Below are 21,474 nucleotides of genomic sequence, written 5' to 3'. Positions count from 1 at the left end.
GAACTACCTTGTTCTGATTCTGGGAATCTTCCAGGGTTTTTGCCAGACTCTCACTGGTGCTTTTAACCAGGTTCAGCTCGTCCGTCAGCAGCTTATTGATCGACTCCAACTGATTAACATCACTCTTCTTCTTAGCAAGAGAACACACAAACAACAGAACAGGAGAAATTAATTAGAGAAGTGTGTTTATCAACAAAGGTACTTGGGACAGATCATTACCAGTGCTACAGTGGTTTGCATAGATGGTGGGATTACTGAAATGAACTACCTTCACTCTGACAGGAGTGTATTCATCATCAAATTCCTCAGAAAGGTCATGCAGAGACTTCAGATCTACTCTATGTTTGCGCTTGGCTTGGGTGCTGACAGAGCCAGCATTTAACCTCTTCAAGACAGGGATGTGACATCCTGCTGGGGCAGACACCTGCTGCTTTGAGATGCAGCGCAGGACCTGAATCAGGTCAGAGATCACCGAAGGTTGACTTGAGGATCTGTGGAGCAGTGCTCTGGCCTGAGCCTTTCCTCCCGAGTCATCAGTGGCCCCATACCTTGCAAAAAACACCCTGGCCTCTCTCAGTTTTCGTTTGAGCGGAGGATCTGTCGGGGTGTCTGAGGAAAGCTCTCGATTCAGTGACTGCAGTGATGTGGAGCGGCGGCTGAATCCGGGTCTAGCCAAGGTTCCCTTACGCTGAATCAGGTCAAGGTACATACTTTGAGAATGGTGGCGTGTGCCCCGGAGCCCAAAACTTCTCATAGTGCTGTCCAGCCCCGCCCCTGATCCCAGCCTACTGCTCCTTAAGCTCAAACGTCCGGAGAATGCCCCTTTACTGACAATCCTATCCAGACTCACACACCTTCTCATGCGATTCTCCACATAACAACTTTCCCGGAACTGCAGTCCTTCATGAGCCACCTGACATGCAGCTTCATCATCAGGACTGCGGACCCCAGAAGAACTGAGCAAAGCCTTGGAGCTTGCATTTTCCCTCTCACTGCGCTCTGGGTTGTTTTTGTTGTAGATGTGCACGATGCACTGGATAAGGTGTTCCTTCTCTGCTTGCAGCTTTTGGATCTGATTGCCATGTTCCTCCTGCAGTTTGCCGATGTTTATATCAAACTGCACAACCTTCTCCAACCGGAACACACATTTTCCACAGAGGAACTCTCCATGCCCGTCACGAGTCACCTCTCTCCCCAGCACATGGGACAGGATGACTTGTAGCTTCCTCTTTCCCGATGAGCTGAAAATCCAGCGACACTGGCTTCCCACCAAACGGACACCACATATGCGACATGGATCCCTCATGGCACCTTAGATCTTCCACACTCGCCCACTTAAACTGAGTCCAAGAAATCTGTCAGTGACACACCAACTGTCTAGTGACTTAATGGCCATCAGCTCGCCAGACAGAGCCATCTATCATGTTCTCTCAATACACCAGCAAGCGTAGCACAGAGGAGAAAGACTGAGAGCAAAGCACTGTAAGCCCTAAGCCTCAATAATCCCCGCTCCCGCCTCTATTCCACTCTCCCTCATGCATGCAATCAAATCAACAAATCCTCTAGGACTGCTGCAGTGATCTGTGTTAGGGCCCATGCCAGACCATCTCTAGAAAACACTCTCCCAAATACCTTAAAAAAGGCATCAGACACAAAAGCTGGCACCAAGCAGGTAGTGATGGCATCAGCCAATCACTCTGATAGAGCTGATCCTTCCTGGCAGTACATGGAAGATTTAAGATTACAGAGTACTTTCTGGTGACCGTTACTTTGCAATATTCCATTACATCTTTAACTTACAAAAAGTCAAGCATCAAGTCTGTCAAGCATCCCTGATAAACAGGTTTTTCCCCAGTGTTGCAAAATCCTTTACAATGAATGGAGCACATTCAACTGTTTAGCCACAGCTCATGAACACCTCTTGCCTACACCATTTTTCCACTTACTAAAGAAAGAAAGCCAATAACAATCCCCGGAGGAAGCGTCTTCAGACAGCAAACTAATCCAGCCTTAACCCTATGGCCCGAGTCTTACGCCAACGCCTAAAGAGGAACCATGGACACTGCCCAGCTAACAGCTTTCTATTTTACACGTCAGCAACACAGCAGCCTGCACAACACTGTGATTAAATGAGACACATTCTCTCTACGCAGTCATTGCTTCTAAGTGGATAAAATATGCATTTGATATTTAACATCTGTGCAACACTAAAATACATCACTTTACCACCATAATTAATTATTTTTGTTTGACATTTCAATGTTAAAAAAAGCAAGTGTCAACTTAGTACTAGTAGCATCATTAGTCAAAGGCTTTACAACCAGCCACTTCACAGATGCATTTTTTTACACTTTACTAGATGCAAACTTTCAGCTTTTTAAATGAAGCTTAAGTTTTTTTGTGAAATTGTCAGAAATACTACAACAAAAGTAATAACACCTTCACACTAGAACAGGGAATTCATTTGAAAAAAAGAAATATGGAAAAAAAAAAGAATCCTAGACACACATTTTACACATTTCAACTATCAAACCAGCAACAGATGCAGAGAAAAGTTTCTGTGAGCTTAAATGATCTGACACATGAAATGATTGTTAAACAAAAAAAGCTTTCTGTGTGTGGCTTACCTATTACAACAAAGCAAAATAACAAGGCAGGAACACATACAGCAAAAAAAGGTACTTTTGGCTGCTCTCTTATTTCCCAAGGGGTTACCACAGCAGCTGGATCTGCATGTTTTGATCTGGCATAGATTTTTAGGGCAGATACCCTTCCTCATGCAACCCTCCTGTTTATTCAGACTTGGAACCAGCGTTAGTAATACAACATCTTGTGACCACCCTGAGCTATGAGTGGGGACTTTTGGTGTGTAAGGCAAATGGTAAAATGGTAAATGGCCTGTATTTGTATAGCGCTTTTCTAGTCCCTAAGGACCCCAAAGCGCTTTACACAACCTGTCATCCACCCATTCACACACACATTCACACACTGGTGATGGCAAGCTACAATGTAGCCACAGCCACCCTGGGGCGCACTGACAGAGGCGAGGCTGCCGGACACTGGCGCCACCGGGCCCTCTGACCACCACCAGTAGGCAACGGGTGAAGTGTCTTGCCCAAGGACACAACGACCAAGACTGTCCAAGCCGGGGCTCGAACCGGCAACCTTCCGATTACAAGGCGAACTCCCAACTCTTGAGCCACGATCGCCCCAAATGTGTTAACCATTACACCAGGAAGCAAAGGAAGAATGAAAGCTCTAAAAAAGTTTAAGAATCAGACAAAAAACAGGAAAGAGATTCTAAGTAGCCAACTGCAGTCTGTGCCATTGCAGAGTAGTTTAAGGTAGTTTGTTCTGTATCAAAATAAAACCAACCTGATGGTCCGGCTGAGTTTTATCTCTCTCTCTATCAAGCTCGTCCCTCAGTGCCTGTAAACAGTGAGAGTTCACTTAAATATTGCTTCATATTGGAAGAAGTGTAGAAACTAAGTAAACATATTCAAAAGTATTTAAGTAGCCTATTATTGCTGTAAATGACAAAAACTAAATATATGCACAAAACCAGTAAGCAACTGATCTCTGAGGCATCACTGAGAAAAACCTCTTAAATTTCACATCTTTATGAACATGTAAGCTTCTCACCTTAAGCTCTTGATCTTTATCAGCTATAAGAGCAGATAGCTGTTTAACAGTGTCGGCCGATGGAGCATCTGTCTGCCTGTCTCTGCTGTTTCTCTGATGGATCACAGCATCCTGGTTCTTTAAAGTGATCTTCAGCTGTTCAATGATACTGGGATGAGTAGAAAATGTTGAAAATGCTAAGGTTTTTCTCCAAAAATATATTTTTCAGTATATACACATAGTCTGCTTTTTTTTTTGGTTTGTTTTAATTTGTCCCTACTTGTCTTTCTCCTGCAGAGCCTGCTGCAGATCTTTGACGGGGCTGAGGACTGGACCAGTGGTTAAAGTGCTGGGTGGACCCAAGGCTTGGAGCTGCTTCTCCATGTTTATATTCTTAAGTTTCTCCTGCTCAGCGATGGCGGCCATCTTTTCAACCTCTTCCTCTGCTGTTCGTAAACACTGCCATGATGTAAAAATGCCAAAAAACACAAAAGGCAACACAATTATCACCAAAACAAGTGAAACTAACAGCAGACACAATTTGGCTAATATGAGCACTGAACCAAACAAAATATACACAGTGAACTGCAATATCAGGATTTGAAAATTAGCGCTATAATGTCACTCACCTGTTCTAGGTCAGCTATCCTCTTGCTAAATGCATCTCTGAGTGCATCCATCTCCCTCTGAGCTTGCTCTTTCACACGCTGGGGTTCTCCCGATTCTCGGCCAGCCAGACTCTCCAGCGCTTTACTGATGAGCAGTCACGTACAAGAATAAGTTTATCAGCCTACATATTTCTTAAATACTGACTCGCATTACTTTGTGCTGCCATTTATGTATGTCTGAACCAGTGTTAATTTTGTTGACCGATAAGGTTTTGTTTTTTTTCTTCAGACAAAAACAGAGCGACAACTATTTCGCGAACAAAAGTACTAACACTTTTGTCAACAAATAAAAACCAGATAAATTATCAAAAAGAAACGAGATCCAATCAGAACTAATTAAGTTGTGTCAAAATGCGGGATGAGTTGGGAAGTAATCCAATCAGCAATGATCTAAATTATAACTAAAACTAAGTGATGTTTTAGTGAAAAGACTAAACGTCAATCAAAAAAAATCATACTGTCAAAATTAACACTGGTCTAAATGGCATCATGTGTGACTAGCAAAAAACCAAATTAAGAGAATGACACATACGATGCAGACACGAGTAACTCTTGTTTCTCTGCGAGCTCTCTCTTCATCGACTCCAACTCCACCTTCAGCTCAATATTCTATAAACAGACAAAATTTCAGTAAAAACCTCCCATCTGGAGTCATCTCAAACACCAAAGCACAAAAACAAGGCTGGGGAAGCTTCCTCTTAAAGATGACATTTTTTAAATGACACTTTGGGTTAAATGTGCTCACTTAAACAAAGCTGCCACCATAACAATAGTTGAAAAAAGACAAGACAGCTGTTCCAAGGTCATGAATGCAAGATGCTGGCTGAATAAAATCCAGCTGCTGTTGCTCATGTTGTGATCTCATTTCAAAATTGAGGGGAAACACTGAGTCACATGAAGCTTTGCAGGGAGTGGTGTCAGACAAATGTAAGACATTCAGAGTAATGCACGTTTTGTAACACTAAAATAAATACAACACCGTTCTGAATATGTCCTCAGTGGAGTCGTCACATTTCTGCTGCATGCGCTCCTCCATGAAGTAAATGCGCAGCTTCAGGTTAAAGTTCTCTTTCTTCAGAGCTGTGATTTGCTGGGGATCAATGTAAAAAAAACAAACCATAAATATGCAATCAGGCAGTTGAACAACTGATGCATTTCTAACTTTCATCGAGCTGCAATTTAATTTGCATTTCCTTGATTTATTTTAAATGCAAAGAAAACAAGTTGAGAGAAAGAATTGGGCTCAAAGAAGAAATATGAGCACTTCATTTATCAAAAAAAAGCTACCCGACATGTTTACACTGCAGAAAGGGGCCGTGTGTGTATAGTTATTTTTAAAATGCTTATGTGTGTGAAGTAGACTGTGCATCATTGTGCTCTAGGCTCAGAACAGCATACATCTGGTAGTGGGGGTTGGGTGGACAGTCAAAGGGAGGAGTCAGAACTCTGAACCCCTTTGTAAAAACCTCTAATCATGCAGGCCAGACAGCACGGGCCCGAAATTTTCAAGCAAGCATTCCAATCAAATGCTGAAATATTGACTTCAGCCCACCTCAATCCTCCTTCTCCTCCTCTTGCACAAAAACTGCATCACTAAATTTCCTTAAATGGTCAATGTGGTTTGGTTTTCGGCTGAATGGAGAATCAGGTTTTTATCCTGTTTGTTGTACAGGAGGGAGAGTTGACTGCCTCATCCAGACAGCTTATTCTCTGAAGCTACTCGTTAAAAAGCTGTAAATATACAACTTACTGCAAGAAGACAGTATCACCACCTATATGCAACATACAGAACAGAAAGTTGACAGAAATCACTTACATTCTCATAGTCCTTCATGGTGAGAGCTTTAACAGGGGACATTTTTTCAGGGAAGGATGGAGCTGTAAAAACATCAAGAAAGCAGTTTTACTAAAACGAGTCACAACTGCAAGTATAGGCTGCATAGCTCAAAGAATCTCTCCTGCTTTCAAGAATAAGTCATACTTGCTGCTTTCACATATATCCTCACTCTGTTTATGTTGGAGAGATAAGAGACACAGAAAGGAGTTTTCACTGCACAGGCATCAGAGATGGACGAGCTCCCTGAGAGTTGCCCTGTTTAGACCAGTTGAAACAGCTTACAGCTGATCATGTAACACTAGTCAACAACAAATTTCACAACACAAACTCCTGATTCATCATTTGCTGCTGCTTCACAAGACAGCCTCCGTCACACATCACTCTTAAAGTACTACTTACTTGTTTATGTTCACATTATTTCAAAAGTTTAGAGAAATTATGTTGATTTTTGTTGCCTAGTGTATTCAATGAAAACATAGCTCTGAAGCTCTATAGTGGGGTTTATTATTATGGTAAAACCATTAGCTGTTTTCACACATGCACAGTCTGGTTTAGTTCCAACCTGATTCTTCTGACATTTTCAGGAGTTCATTCAAAAATATACTTCAGGACGAGCTTTATTTTACTGGATTTTTCACTAAGATATAATTACTGCTTAATTACTTCAAACTACTGCAGCAAACAAACACTAAATTAGCTTTCTTAAAACATTAATGCACCGTTTACTTCATTAGGGTTTTTTTTCTCCAAATAAAATACTACTTATGACATTGTGGGTGTCCATCCACTCATAAGAGCGTCCATTCATTTCCTAATAAAGATTTGTTATTAGGAAAGCTGTGGACAGCTCCAAGACTTGATAAACACTCAATAACTATGGACTCCTCTAAAACTGAATGGAGATGTGAAACGAAGTTAATTGATGTCTGCAGAGCAGCGGAAGGCTAAAAAAAGATATCAAAGTGCGTTCAACATGCAATTTCCTCTGTCTGAATTGTCATTAAGAAATGGCAGTTAAGGGAAACTGTGGGAGTCAATAAAAGCTCAGGAGGAGAAAAGCTTTCTGACAGGATAAAAAATTCTGGGCAGAAAGGACAAGGAAACCTTCAGTTTCGCTGCAAAATGCATGTAACAGGGATATACTCAGTGGTAAATTCTTTTGTGCCTTTCAGCTCTTTTGTAGACTATTTCTGAACACAGAGCCAGCACAAAATTGATGTGACCTTCAGATAAACACTGGCTGCTGCCAAAGGCAAAAGTCATTTCATTCGTATAGTCAACAAGGCTGATATTAATGCTCAGCCTATATTAGTGCATATTTAATGTGCAGTGGTTTAGCTTTAGTTGACCTGTTCACACTTTACTGGTGTTGATGCACCAACAGCAAACAAGAAAGAATTATTAAAGCTTAGGAAAAAAAGAAAACAGACGAATCTGTACGATTCTGGATGTAATGCTATCTCTAAACTATCAGCTACTGTCTCACAGTCATTTAGCTTTCTGATTAGATTATTTACAGTTTCTCTACATTGGTAAACAATGATCGGGACAAGGAACAGGAAGGCTTCAACTCGATATCTGTTATGCAAATATTTGGCTACAGCGGAAGCCCCAAAACACTGGCCACGGTCCCCAAAGGCCAAGTTAGGAAACAGTTGAGTTCCAAGACTGCATAATGACTAAAAGTATAGTTACATAAAAAGAGCACTTGTGATACCAGAAAGATTGCACAGACAGAGAGAAGAAAGGAATCCACTAAGTCAGTAGTGTCAAACTCCAAGCCTCGAGGGCCGGAGTCCTGCAGGTTTTAGATAACACCCTGGGTCAACACACCTGAATGAAATGATTAGCTCACTACCAGGCTTCTAGAGAACTTCAAGACATGTTGAGGAGGTAATTCAGCCATTTGAATCAGCTATGTTGGATCAAGGACACATCTAAAACCTGTAGGACACCGGCCCTCAAGGCCTGGAGTTCAACACCTGTCCTGTGCACTAAGTATTAGCAAAATCTGGACGCAAACATCATCCAATCAGTCAATTCAAACGAAAAAAAACATCACAGAAGCCATTATATAACTGAAAGTTTGCCATAAATATAGCACAAGCTTAAGCTTATTTGTTTGACTGCACAATCACCTAACCTGAACATGAATACATCACTCCATGAAGTTATGTGCACAAAAAGTCTGGGGGGAAAAAATCATTTACTAGCTGCAAAAAACATTTGCAATATCTGCTATTTACATATCGTGCATGCCAGAGTTATTTCTGTTATTTGTTTTCAAGTATTTAAGTGAATAAAAGGTAACGGCGCCTTATCATTTTAGGAATGCGGTTTGTTTTGAATATGGAAGCCTATCCAAACCTATGGATTCATCTATAAAACTGTTGTGATGTTTAAACATCTGCAGGTGCTGCTGAAAAAATGTATTTCACTTTATTTCAGATATTAAAACATTTGCTAACAAGAACAGTCGTTTTATCCAGTCGTCAAAACAGTGTTATTGTTTGTGTCTGTCTGAGCACTGCAAAACAGTCGGAATATAGGTCAGATGCTGACCTATTAGGGCTGCTCAATTAATCGAATTTTAATCACGATTACGATCTGGGCTTTCAACGATCATTAAAAATGACTGAGCCGATTATTAGCCCCTCCCTAATTTATCCGCGACACCTTAAAGGCCGGTCCGTGAAAATATTGTCGGGCATAAACCGGTCCGTGGCGCAAAAAAGGTTGGAGACCGCTGATTAAGAGGACCCGAGGGAAGCTCGGAAAGCTAAGCAGAAGTTATTTGGAGAGTGACTGCCGTTGGTTGAAAAGAGAGTTTAAAAAAAAAAAAAAAACTTCAGTGGTGTTGCACACTATTTTATATTATTTTTTTAAAGTCATTGTTAACCCTTTAAAGCCGGTCAGAGCAGCACGCTCCGTTTTGCGTAACTATTGTTAAATCCCTGTAGAACCTGAACTGTGTAAGCTAGCGCAATAATTTGTTTTGCATATGAAACCGGAGGAGTTGTACTTACATCTGATGCCATCAGCTTGTCCTCGGTCACGGTTTCGTTCCACATATAGCTTTGCAAAAATTGCATAAAAAGCGCTTGCAGGAACAAAAACATAATATTCCAGAAACACGCTTTGCCGTTCCTATCAGCTGTTCGTAACACTTCCCACAGTGAAATGATGCACATGCTGTTTTCTTTGCAAATCTGCATCATAGGATTGTTTTTTGTTTTTCCTGCAGTATATAAAAATTGCTGTATCTCCAAAATAAAACTATGAAGACACTCAAAATAAATTTCCTGTTGTTGTAAACTATTTTTTGCAACTTTATTGTATTTAAAGTTTTGAGGGATAAGCCTCTTAAATTTCTCCAAGTAGAAATATATGTAAACAAAACAAAAGCGATTTTCAATTTTTTTTGTAGTTTATTGCACTTTTTTGCAATTTATGTAATTACTATGGACTTAATGCATACATATTATTAAAATATGGGCTATAACAGTTGTATTGATGTATAGCAACTTGAAATGCTCCCACAAATGGCACTACAGCATGTAAAAAAAATAATATAAGCTCTGGTGGACTTGGTTCTATAGTAGGTCTTAAAGGGTTAAATAAATATCGTCAAATAATCGTGATCTCAATTTCAGTGAAAATAATCGTGATTATCATTTTTGCCATAATCGAGCAGCCCTATGACCTATATCTATAAATTAACCATTTATTGGCTTGTGTGTATAAATCTAACTCTGTGTATATTTTTGGCATACATCAAGAAGAAAGTATAAATGGGATTAGCTTATTATCATCATCCAGCTATTCCCTCATCGCAGCTCTGAAAACAAAAGCCATGGGGTGGGTGACAGCAATGATTCAGCAATGGCATTAATTAATACACATGAGACGAACACACCTGAGCATGAAAAATGAACAGGGAGGAGAACAAAAGAGAATCTTACTGTACCTGACATGCTGTCTGCAGAAAATTCTTCAGCACCTATGGAATCAGGCAGCCGGCAGCTGGGGACACAATCATTTGTTATTCATGCAGCCGAGTCACTATGAATATCTGACTAAATATCACTGTCACACTCCCAACATATTTAACAAAAAAAAAACGCAAATTTAAAAAAAATAAAAAGAACTAAAGCTCTCAAACACAGCAGACACCGATTCATGTGTTTCAGAAAAACACAAATTCATGATGTTCACACATTACTCACGCTGGCCAGTTCCACTGAGCCCCAAGGATGCTCCATAAATAGCTTAAGAATGACTCTCTGCCTTATTTACATCCACTATGGTAGAGCTGCCTTTCTGTGTGTGTGTGTGTGTGTGTGTGTGTGTGTGTGTGTGTGTGTGTGTGTGTGTGTGTGTGTGTGTGTGTGTGAGAGAGAGCGAGAGAAAGAGAGAGAGACCATGTGCCAGTGGCAGCCTGGAAGACAGAGAAACCAATGGATGGAGATGGCTTTCATTTGTGCACAAGCAGAGCACTGTGGCTCTGATCAGCTAAGCGTCAGACAGTGATGGGACGGTGGCGTCACTCACTGACACAGTATAATACACCAAACACCAGCAACACACACATCTGGAACCAGGAATGCACCGCTACACCACAACCGGGCATACCAATAACTATCATGTGCATAAACAGGAACATGAACTATCTGGGCCCAGGTTCATGTTCCTCCACCCTGACCGTTGCATGGAATAGCATGAAGTTCAGCAGTGAATAACTTCCTCCAAAACCTCTCTGCATTAGAAAAACCACAGTGCTACTGCTTCTTCGTTGAATTCCCCTGAGTCGATTTACAATTCTAATCAGACAAATATATTAAAATATTTTGTCCAGGTTCAGTCCTTTTCCAGGCTTTCTGCGACTCTGTGGAGACTGAATGTCCCTGCTATAAATAGGCTGTTTATTGCTTCTAAAGTTTCAGACTCAAACACAATGACACTGCTCTTTCCCATCTTTGTTTTGAGGAACGGGTACATTACAGTGATTTAACGAAGATCCGACGTCAACTGAAAATAGTTATTATTATTATAATTTAGAATAGCAAATCACAGCTGATGCAATTCAGCAACCAGAAAACAAATCGGTCAAATACTGCTTGTTCATGTGCATGTGCATGGATAAAAGGAACACAGTATCCCTCCACAAACACACTGAAGGTCGGTAAAACTCTGCTGACAAGTATTGCATCACTGAGGTTTCACATGCCAAGAAAAACCCCTTCCTGTGTAAATGCAGAGGAAGCACTCTACAGCAACAGCGTAAAGCAAGAGCCATAAACACGTAAAACAACTTCCAAAAACAGCATCTCACATTAAACCTTCCCATAAAGAAGCCAAGACATTAACACTGACCCCTTTGAGTGTTTTTGACAGAGTTTTGACAACGGTTCAGTTGTAGTAACCCCTCCAGCACCCAGTGGAAACAATGTAACAGCATGTAAACAGTGACTTCCTCTTTTTCTCACTTTGTTCAGCTGCTACTGGAAATCATGAACGCGGCTAAGCTCACGCACAGTAATTATAAAAAAAACCCCACAACAGTAAGTCGAGCAAGGTCACAATTTCGAAACTAAAAGACTAAAGTGAGTCGGGTTTCAGAATTACCCAACAATGCACACCACACATATCAGCTGACATCTTGAATTACTGAGGTATGCTTACCACCTGGATGAAAGCTTTTCCACCAAACACAAGCTGTGCCTGGTCCTTAAAAGGGAAACTAACAAGGGGACACTAAACGCATTAAGGCAGAGATGCGAAAACTAGCTTATCTGTAAGAATGAAAAAGAAGCTGTAAACTAGCTACATTGTTCAGCACTACCCAGGAAGAGCACAGTGCAGCAAAGCTAATGATGAACGCTTCACCTACCACAATCACGCTCTTTCTCCACGTAACGGAGAGCACGCGGGAAAAAAGGAAAGGAAATAAATATAAAAATGTTAACTCCTCATTTTGTGACAATAGTGGCAGAGACGCCGCTGATGCGGTCTGACAGTGCTTCTCATAATTTCCGCTTTCTTTCACTCTCTGCATGACAGCTCAACACGTCGTGCTGCCACTCGCGGCAACATCACAGCAACATCGACAGAGCTGAGTATGATTCGTAACCGTGCCACAAGCAGTGGTCAGTACAGAGCATCCTTTCTGGACCAGTGTTCACAGCCTATCAATTCACCCCCCCCCCCCCCTCCCCCTTCCTTCATTGGCATTTTCTTCCCAGCTAAACGAAACGTTACTACCGTTAGGTAAGCATTTACTGGACTTCGATGTTAACTGTTTATATGAGTAATATTTTTCCAAATAGTGTGTATGTCAATATGACCTGCTGCAGACAGACAAGCAACTTAAAGTGGGAAAAACTGTGTATATAGCAATTATCTATGGCAATTATATATTTAGTAGCTTTTGTTTTGTTTCCGTTATTTCCCCAGCACATTTTCATAATCAAATCTATATTACAGATGGCTACTACAACATGGAAGCATAATTTTACATGTACGTATGATCCCCTAAATAGAAGATGACCTAATATTGCTACACCCAAATTATAAAACAGACGTTTCTTGTTAAACCTACAGTAATAAAAGCTAAGCAAAGACATTTTCGCAGACGACTGTTAAAGAACTTCATTTAGTATCGTTGTGTGTCTAAAACAATACAACTCGAGAGCTTTGGTCTCATAGGCAGGCCCAAGCAGCGGTAACTATGTAAAATATTGTTTTCAGAAGAGCTAAAACATACAGTAACGCTCATACACGCTAGCGTTAGCCCGCTAGCTTTTGTTGACTGTTTTACCTTCCGTTGATGTCAACGGGGAGCGTCACATCGTCCCCCACGACGGAATCCATAATTGTGGTTCACTTATTGTTTGTTCTCGCCAAAGCAATATATCATTTTACCGACTGGACGCAGTGTAAAGTTCAAAAAGCGGGACGGAATTCAAAATAGTCCAGGCTACCGCCATCATGATATGGTAAACGTCACCATTGTGCACGTTGGAAACTGGTGCTGCCTTTAGGCGCTGCAGGAAATATTTGTAACGAAACCTAGCCTGTGATACACCGAAATGATTAGTATTATGATGTAAAGTTACAACAAGCCAGACTGTGTTTTCTTCTTATTTTAAGCTTCATGTTAACATTAGTTCAAAATACAGTTAGGTTCAAGATAATTATTGCTAATGACCTCAAAGTGGGGATATTTTTTCGAGCAGGTCGAAAGGCAGCACGGAGCTGGGTGGATATAGAGACAAAGCGATTGGCCAAAGCAAACACCGTGGGAAGGTTCATAAAGGCTCAAAAATACACACGCTGTCAGCTTGGATGTTTTTTTTTTCCAACTGTCATTCAGCCAAAGGTATATTTCTGTGCTCGACAACTCCATTATTGGAAAAGACGACTTTTTAATTATATTACCCAATAATCCGTATCCTGTTGACTTAGTATTGATCCAAAACTTCCACTTTTGGATCATTACCAAGATTGATCCAAAAGAGAAAGCGCCAGCATTGATCTAAAACTGTAAGTTTGGATCAATGTTGGCGCTTTCTCTTCCCGAGAGCGCATTAAGACTAAACTAATTTTACTAAACTCCAAAAGGAAATGAACCAGATGACAGATTTGTGTGTTTTTCCGCATATTTACTAGGATGGTAAAAACATCCTTTAGGATGATTTATATGTGTGTGTGGTGAGTGGGACGCCGGGTGTGTTGCTTGATGCCGCAGCATAATTAACATTTGCTCCACTAAGTGGGCTAATTACAACATTTAGTTAAACGACCTTACAGTAATGGCTTCAGTCTCTGTATTTTATCGTCCATGCAAGTTCTGAAAAACATCTATGCCCTCCCTTGTGTAAGCATCTGCTGCACATGAAATAAATCAGAGAACAATAGCGACAGCATGTGGTGTAATTCAAAACTTCAGGCTGTATTCATTATTATTATTAGTAGTATTATTATTATTATTATTATTATTATTATTATTATTATTATTATCATTATAGCTCAATCTCTAAAGGCTTTCAGTTCTTTGCGTGTCATTTGTTTTGGATTATGTTAATCATTCACATTTTGAGGTGAATTCATACAAACACAAAATGGACTAGAAATCACTAGATTATTTTCTTTTTCTATCAAAGCGCATTAGTGAAGAACGTTTTTCCACCATCAGAGAACTACTTGCTCTAGATTTGGAGGCCAAAATAAACTAATCCCTTTAACTTCTAAGGTTTCAAATATGTGGACATAGAAAAATCATCTGATCATCAGCCGGTCTTAAAATTGAGTAATTACAATCTCACATGAACATATTTATGGGTATTATCATGTCATTATCTAAAATGAGGGCGGCTGTGGCTCAGGTGATTGAGGGTGTCATCTACCGATCTCTCCCTGGCTCCTCCTGTCCATATGCTGAAGCATCCTTGGGCAAAGTACTGCATCCATCAAAGTGTGAGTGTGTGAATGTTAGATAAACAGTGAATAGATATAGATTAAAAAAAAACACTGTATGAATGTGTGTGTTATTGGGTGAATGAGACTTTTAGTAGGAAGCACAGTGAATGCTCAAATTGAATAAAGGCTGGTATATAGATACCAGTCCATTTGCCAATTATTTATTTAAGAAAAACTAAGCCAAAATACAGAAGTGGTGTGAGATTCAATACACCTTCACTTTTTCCATTGAATTAGGAGGGTAAGTAGCAGCCTGGTGCTGCTAATCAAATGCATTTGATTAACTGATCATCAAAGGCGTGAGCACCTCTATAAAAACAAACATTTTAGCATTTTGCTCATGAGGAGCATTCAGGTGTGTGTTCACATAATGCCGTGGAGAAAAAATATCATCTATGACAAGAGAAGCGATTATTGCTGCCCATCAGTTTGTGAAGGGTTATAAGGTTATTTCCAAATCATTTTACAGTCAGAACAATTATGGAAAATATTCAGGACATGTCAGTCTTACCAGGAGTGGAAGTTCAGCAAATTTACCCCAAAGTTAGACCATACAATCTTCAGAGAAACCGCAAAAAACCTGAACAACTACATCTCAAACTCTAGAGGTTTTAGTTAGCAGGCAGTGCAGTGAGAAGAAGATTATAGTGATTGTTTGAACGAACACGGCAGCATTGCTGAGGTTTGCATGGTTGCATCTGAACTGTGCAAACCACAAAATGACTGGAACAATGTCTTTTTCAAAGATGACAACAAAGTGGACATGTTTGGCCATAATGCATAACACCATGTTTGGTAAAAACCAAACACAGCATATCAGCACAAACACTTTATATCAACTGTAAAGCATGGTGGTGGACGGGTGATGATTTGGACTACCATGGGTCCAGGGCACCTTGGAGTCACTAAGTGCACCACAAACTCCTCTGTATAGCAAAGTATTCTGGAGTCAAATGTGAGGCCATCTGTCTGACCGCTAAAGCTTGTCTGGAACTAGGTCATGTAAAAGGACAATGGTCCAAACCACAGCTGCAAATCTACAACAGATTGGCTGAAGAAGAAAAGAATCAAGGTGGTGCAATGTTTCAGTCAAAGAGCTCAACCTGGCAGAAATGCTGTGGTTGGGCCTGTGCAGAGAAAAATTCCCTCAAACCTCAAGGAACGGAGGTGATGCCCTCAGTGAAGTCCAGACTTCAAATGGTCACTGACTACAAATTAATTGCATCAAAGTATTAAAGCTGTAAACCCTGAGCCATCAATAATTGTGCAGTTCATTTAGGTTTCTTAAAAACAAAACACATACACACTGATGATGTAGAGGTATTTAAAAAATGATGTATTAAATATGATTAAAAAAACATGATTATCATGGTTAAAAACAATCCCTACATTTGGATTTATGTTACTTTCTGTTCGTAAAATTTTGAGTCTTTAAAAAAATTTATCAGTTTGTTATTTTTTAATTTGTCCAGAGAAGCCACAAGACCATGTCCAGAGGTAAAATGACAAAAATGGTGTCCATGTTCCAATACTTAGGATCCTGAAGGCCTCTACTCAGGTGTGAGCGATGAATCAACTCACCACGGTGTCACCTTGTGGAAAAAGTTACACCCGTCTGGAGTCATATTGCAATGTCGAAACGCTCTATGTGTTTAATTATAGCTAAGTTGTGCAACCAGTGGCCCGAAAAGCCTTTGTGTCCTTATAGTTCAGCACATATAGATTGATGATATAGAGTGTCGATATTGTTTACTGTATGTCAAAGCCACACATTTTTGCAACTTTATTAGGTTGGTAAATAAGTAAAATATGTTTTGCATCACAGCTTATGGCCAATGGTTAAAGTAAAAATCCAGACACAAATTAAAAGTATTTATTTAACAAATGGACACCGAACAATCACTAAAGAGTAGACAGAGAAACGATGAAGGCAACAGAAACCGTCTTGTTCAGAGTTGGAGGACTTACTCGCTGCATTTGGCTGATATTTCCGAAACAGATTTGAATTATAAAGGCAAGAAAAAAACGTTTGTCCAAGTCCTGCGTAAAATTGTGAGGTATTCTTAGCTTCTTGAAATGTCTACAACAGATTTACAAAAGGAAAAGGAAAATAAAATTCACATATTTGCATAATTTCTTTAAAAACACAAGTGATAGAATAGCACAATCCTGGTACAGTACATGTTTGATTATCATAGAGGAACATAACGGAAAAAAAAGTTACAAAAATAAAAGAATTAACATTGCAATAAATTTGTTCTCTGGAGTCCCAAATTTACACATAAAACAAATCTATAAACTCCAAGACCAGTTGGGATAACTGATTTTTCGAAAGTTGTCAGAAAGAGTAGTATTGCTTCAACCAACAGAAACTTGCTTCAGTCAGCAACCACATTAACAACATTAAATAACATTAAATTAGCAAGAGGGGATCCATTGTATACAGCGAGGTTTACACAATTATACACATTTGTGTCCAGCTACATCAAAGAAATGTTTTTTTTAATTAATATTATTATCATTTAGTAAAAACTATCTCCACTAGTGTGTCTCTACACTTAATACATACAGCTGTGGGAGAGAAGGGGCTTTGTACAGAGAAAACAATTTTAGCCTTAAAAAATACTTCAAATGCTGAGATTTATGCGGGCATGCAAAAGCAGAAATGTTTTTGGGTTTTTTTCAGTAATAAGCTCTCTAATACACCTACAATTGCAGCACTGAACACATTTACATAAATGACAGATGACTGACTTTATGGGAATTCTGTAGTGCTAGATGGGATATCGCTATTATAGTGCATTATACAGCTATGGCAATATTTTTTGATTTGTTTAAGCATGCAAACACTATAAACATTGGGATATTTTTGCACAGTGGTGTAAATACAGCACTATGGCTAGCACCTTAAACAGTTTACCTAGCACCAGGCAGTAGAGCGACGACAGGCTTAGAAATGGAGGTTGATTTGGATTCCTGTATTCACACTACTCTCTCATGTGGCTCAGTTCCCCTCTAAAGATTGCTGTATAGGTGGGGTAGGAGAGGTTTATGACTGATGCTGATTTAAAAAGAACACCTACCTTTTACTGTAAATGATAAATAAAGAAGCAAGGACACTCCACAGTTAGAGAAACACTACTGAGAACCTGAGCTCCATAGTCTCCCTAAACCTGACCCCTAATCTCCATCTAAATTCTCCCTAATCATCAGTGGCATCTGGTCTGGTAAGTATTTAATATACCCCCTGTGGATAGGTATTGGCTTGTGGCTTTGGATGTAATTTACTGAGGGCTAACTGTGTGCCACTGGCTGTTTCCCACATCAGGGAAATCTCCCAATGGAGTAAAACAAATATAAATGTGACTTCTGCTCAATTTAAGCAAACAACTCTCCCTCTGGATTGATTCACCTATGCCGGATCACGAGAAGATGAGCACCAAAGGCAAAAAAAAAAAAGGCACCCCTGACAAATCCTTCCATATAGATTTAAAACACCAAATTATCTTCTCGTTTTCTATTGCACTTAAAGAATATTATTATTATTATTATTATTACTATTATTATTAATTTACATAAGATATACAGGTATAAAAGTTAATTATAAGCATATATATATAAATATGTACATTGAACTAATCCGGATTACTTTAATTCTTTTCTTCTAGCAGAAATAAATTTCTGGTATTTCTCCCCCAAAAGTACGCTCAGTATACAGACTGTATACAAAAATAAGTTACTATAATGTCCACTGATTAACTTGGCCTTTGTCTCCCTTCACTTAGAAATGTTCTGGAGAGATTTTGTGGCATAGCGCCTTTATTTTCTCCAAGTAAGCGTATATGAGAAGATCCTTTTCGAAGAGCCTGAAGAAGGTTGTAGTGCGAGAACTGCCCTGTTCTTTCTCAGCCCTTCTTTGCCCCCGGCTCCAGCCCGAGGTCCCTGTGCTTCCTCCCTCTGTGTTTGCAGTCCAGGGAGTTTGGCAGAGCGAAGCAGGATCTGTTTGGGGGTTGGTGGCATCTTCTTGCTTGGACAGTGTTTGGCCACGGTTTGGACATGGTTTGGTTGGTTGGGAGATTGCGCCATTCTCCACCTATGCGAATGTATCTTGTTCCATCCGTCTTTGCTCTGAAGACACAGTCTCACAGGAAGCAAACAGGGCTCACTTCCAGGTGGTAATGAGAGCCGGGACTAGCTTTTGGCAGGTTGTAAATGTCAACCACAGGGAGGAGTGTGGGGTCTAGGGAGTGGAACACAAAATGGGTCTGGTGCCAGCGCCCATCTTTTATCTGAAATATTGAAAATATCAGAATTAGAGCAACTTTTTTATACCCACAGTTTTTGGTATGCTTTGAATGCTTTAAATTCAGTAACGATATAACATGTAATAAACAAGATAACTGGATCTCAGTCTTACCCAGCAGGAATCCTCCAAGACTTCTGGCTCCAACTCTCCTCCCACCTCAAACACCTCCCCACTCCAGGCCTTGAATTTCACAGACCCCTGTTCAACAGGCTGATCCTCAGCTGACCTCCAAATAGAGACATCCAGGCAGTGGATGATGATGTGCTGCACGGCCTCTGAGCTCAGCAGGTGGAGGAAGTTCATCTGAACACGACCAACACTGACTGTTGGCTAGAGAAAAGGAGATGGTTAACAAGTTTATTTTATGTGTAACCTTTATAAATATTTTATAATTTTGTGGAAACTGGGGGATATCACTATCTCATGCATACTTTGGACACTGTTAATGGTTTCAGGCAAGTCTGTCCACCTCCGGTAAAGTTGCAGGTGACTTCTATTGTGTCTGACATGCAACCCAGGTTGGGGTCAATCCAGTACGTGCCTGAAAATAAAAACATGTTTTAGGATCATTTGACTATCTATACACAAAACTGTTCACCCTCTGTGCCGTGCACACCATTCTCACCATCATTTAACTTCTGTTCACAGCTGTGCAGGTCCCTGCAGATACGGGCAGGGTTGGTCCGAGTGCCCAGTGGGTTCTTCAGGCTCTGGATCAGGTTACTGAGGTAGTGGAGGGTCTTGAAGATCTCTGCACCTTGGTCCAGCATCGGCAGGTCCATCACAGGCTTATTCTAAAAACACAAGAGTCTTTTAAGTTGTCAACAGATTATAAAGTATAACAATGGGGAAACACTATCAGCATTTTCCACTAACCTCAGTCCTGAGTGGGGTGGGTAAATCCATAAACAATACACCATCTTCTTTCTACATCAAAAAAACCCCCAGTTTGAATTTAATCAGTGACATTGTATCTTCTAACACATATCGGGTGTAATGAAACCAGCAAGTATAACATGTCTTACAAATGACAGAGGGACACCTGGAGGACCCTAAAGGAAATAAAAAACAGGCATTAGGCATTAGGCTTGCATGTGTCATGCAAGCTGGAAAATAATATTTGGTTAAACGCTGAGGGAAAAAAAACTTACTGGACGTCCAGGTGGTCCACGAGGTCCAGGAGATCCCTAACAGGGAAGAGAACATAATTTTTATATTAACTTTTTGTCATTCAAGTCACCACAGTAAAATTAAAATCCATTGTAACAGGAGGGAAAGACGATGCTGTGCAAACATACCCTTGGACCTTGAGCTCCCTGTTCAGAGAGAGAAAAACATATTTTTAGCCAGAATTCTGCAATCAACTCTGCTTTTTGCACTCTTAATGTAAACAAATGGGGAAAAAACAAGTGATAGATATGATAAAAGACAACAAAAACTCACAGTCTCGCCACGATTGCCTTTCTGTCCTCGAGAACCCTGTAAAGTGTACATAAACCAGTGAGTATGCTGAAAGACATCAGCGCAGAGAAATGTCAAAGCTTCTGTCATGTACAAAACGTACTGCTCTTCCATTGGGACCAATAATTCCTACGGGACCAACAATTCCTCGTCTACCCTAAAGGAGAAAAAAAAAAGAATGAGCATTCCAGAGCTTTTTATCAGAATGATCTAAATCATCACGTTACTTACCACTGATCCTTGGGGCCCTTTTGGCCCTCTTATGCCCTTTGGCCCAAAGTCTCCTGGAGGCCCCTGAAAGTGATACATATTTACACACAGCCATTACACACTTTGTCAGTTTGGCCTAAAACATATGTTTACACTAACCTATCTCTGACTATAGATTTTGCTTCATCTCGGAACACTGGATAAGCTCTGATGGCTTCAATATTGAATTGAATTTAGGAAAAATGAGCTATAGTGGTCTTCCCCGCCATGTGACATGATTAGTCACACACCAGTGTTTATTTGACATTTGTATAAAATGTGATTTATAGGTTTATAATAGTACACAACACAAACTTGTGCAAGCACCAACAATTTCAGCTTAGTCAGGGCCAGGAGTTGCAACATCTGGTCTAGACCTGAACAACAAATCAAGTGTAGTGTTAGTTCACACAGGGCACCAAGTCAAGTTCAGCTGAAGTCCTGGCAGATCAGATGATGGCTTACCCTTCAATGATTTCAACTAGGAATTATCATAAAGGGCGTACTGTTTATGCTGCTTGAGTTTGCATTTGCTGTGCAACTGCAAGCCGCTTTGTAACCCACCCCCATCTGAGCTCCTCCTTTTCGTTCTCTTCCTGTCTTAATCAATGTCATTGTCACGTGTTGTCTAAGTTACCTGCACTATTCTGTCCTCATCTAGATAATAATGACTGTGTACTGTAAATGAACTGCCTTAAATATGTGTGGAAAATTTTATTAGTGTTTTGTTGTACACGTACCCTTGGTCCAAAAACTCCCAGAACTCCTGGAAAACCTGACTCTCCTGTGTCACCCTGAGTGAGAATTTAATGAAGAATTAATTTAAAAGGAAAATTAAATATAACTCAACATCT

The 21,474-nt window shown here is 40.1% G+C and overlaps 2 protein-coding genes across 13 annotated transcripts in view; both read right to left on the bottom strand.

The window, feature by feature from the left end:
* The window catches only part of cdk5rap2 (CDK5 regulatory subunit associated protein 2), a 38,678-nt gene extending 25,362 nt beyond the window's left edge, over nucleotides 1-13,316 (bottom strand). For 5 of the 12 annotated variants that reach the window (XM_085464072.1, XM_085464075.1, XM_085464078.1 and 2 more), the window contains exons 1-10: nucleotides 12,944-13,315; nucleotides 10,094-10,149; nucleotides 6,106-6,167; nucleotides 5,269-5,379; nucleotides 4,822-4,898; nucleotides 4,251-4,374; nucleotides 3,902-4,080; nucleotides 3,643-3,790; nucleotides 3,376-3,429; nucleotides 8-130 (exon numbers count right to left, since the gene is read on the bottom strand). In XM_085464072.1, the coding sequence (XP_085320198.1) occupies nucleotides 8-130; nucleotides 3,376-3,429; nucleotides 3,643-3,790; nucleotides 3,902-4,080; nucleotides 4,251-4,374; nucleotides 4,822-4,898; nucleotides 5,269-5,379; nucleotides 6,106-6,167; nucleotides 10,094-10,149; nucleotides 12,944-12,996 (987 nt within the window). In that variant the 5' untranslated portion in view covers nucleotides 12,997-13,315. Of the gene's footprint in view, nucleotides 1-7; nucleotides 131-268; nucleotides 1,355-3,375; nucleotides 3,430-3,642; nucleotides 3,791-3,901; nucleotides 4,081-4,250; nucleotides 4,375-4,821; nucleotides 4,899-5,268; nucleotides 5,380-6,105; nucleotides 6,168-6,270; nucleotides 6,397-10,093; nucleotides 10,150-12,016; nucleotides 12,237-12,943 lie in introns of those variants that run through there. The other 7 variants (XM_085464076.1, XM_085464073.1, XM_085464081.1 and 4 more) reach the window with 7 other exon arrangements.
* Nucleotides 13,317-16,462: 3,146 nt separating this feature from the next.
* The window catches only part of col27a1a (collagen, type XXVII, alpha 1a), a 66,421-nt gene continuing 61,409 nt past the window's right edge, over nucleotides 16,463-21,474 (bottom strand). The window contains exons 50-61 of the mRNA XM_085464071.1: nucleotides 21,361-21,414; nucleotides 20,603-20,665; nucleotides 20,475-20,528; nucleotides 20,354-20,389; nucleotides 20,209-20,226; nucleotides 20,062-20,097; nucleotides 19,936-19,962; nucleotides 19,787-19,837; nucleotides 19,536-19,704; nucleotides 19,342-19,451; nucleotides 19,022-19,240; nucleotides 16,463-18,893 (exon numbers count right to left, since the gene is read on the bottom strand). Coding sequence (XP_085320197.1) covers nucleotides 18,747-18,893; nucleotides 19,022-19,240; nucleotides 19,342-19,451; nucleotides 19,536-19,704; nucleotides 19,787-19,837; nucleotides 19,936-19,962; nucleotides 20,062-20,097; nucleotides 20,209-20,226; nucleotides 20,354-20,389; nucleotides 20,475-20,528; nucleotides 20,603-20,665; nucleotides 21,361-21,414 — 984 coding nt within the window. The 3' untranslated portion in view covers nucleotides 16,463-18,746. The remainder of the gene's footprint in view (nucleotides 18,894-19,021; nucleotides 19,241-19,341; nucleotides 19,452-19,535; nucleotides 19,705-19,786; nucleotides 19,838-19,935; nucleotides 19,963-20,061; nucleotides 20,098-20,208; nucleotides 20,227-20,353; nucleotides 20,390-20,474; nucleotides 20,529-20,602; nucleotides 20,666-21,360; nucleotides 21,415-21,474) is intronic.

This window comes from Copadichromis virginalis, linkage group LG7, assembly GCF_057382275.1.
Source record: "Copadichromis virginalis isolate Kocher_CV1m ecotype Utaka linkage group LG7, C_Virginalis_male_GT1.1, whole genome shotgun sequence".
Classification (NCBI taxonomy): domain Eukaryota; kingdom Metazoa; phylum Chordata; class Actinopteri; order Cichliformes; family Cichlidae; genus Copadichromis; species Copadichromis virginalis.
Note: the sequence above shows the minus strand (reverse complement) of the source record. Positions and strands in the feature narration are given on the sequence as shown.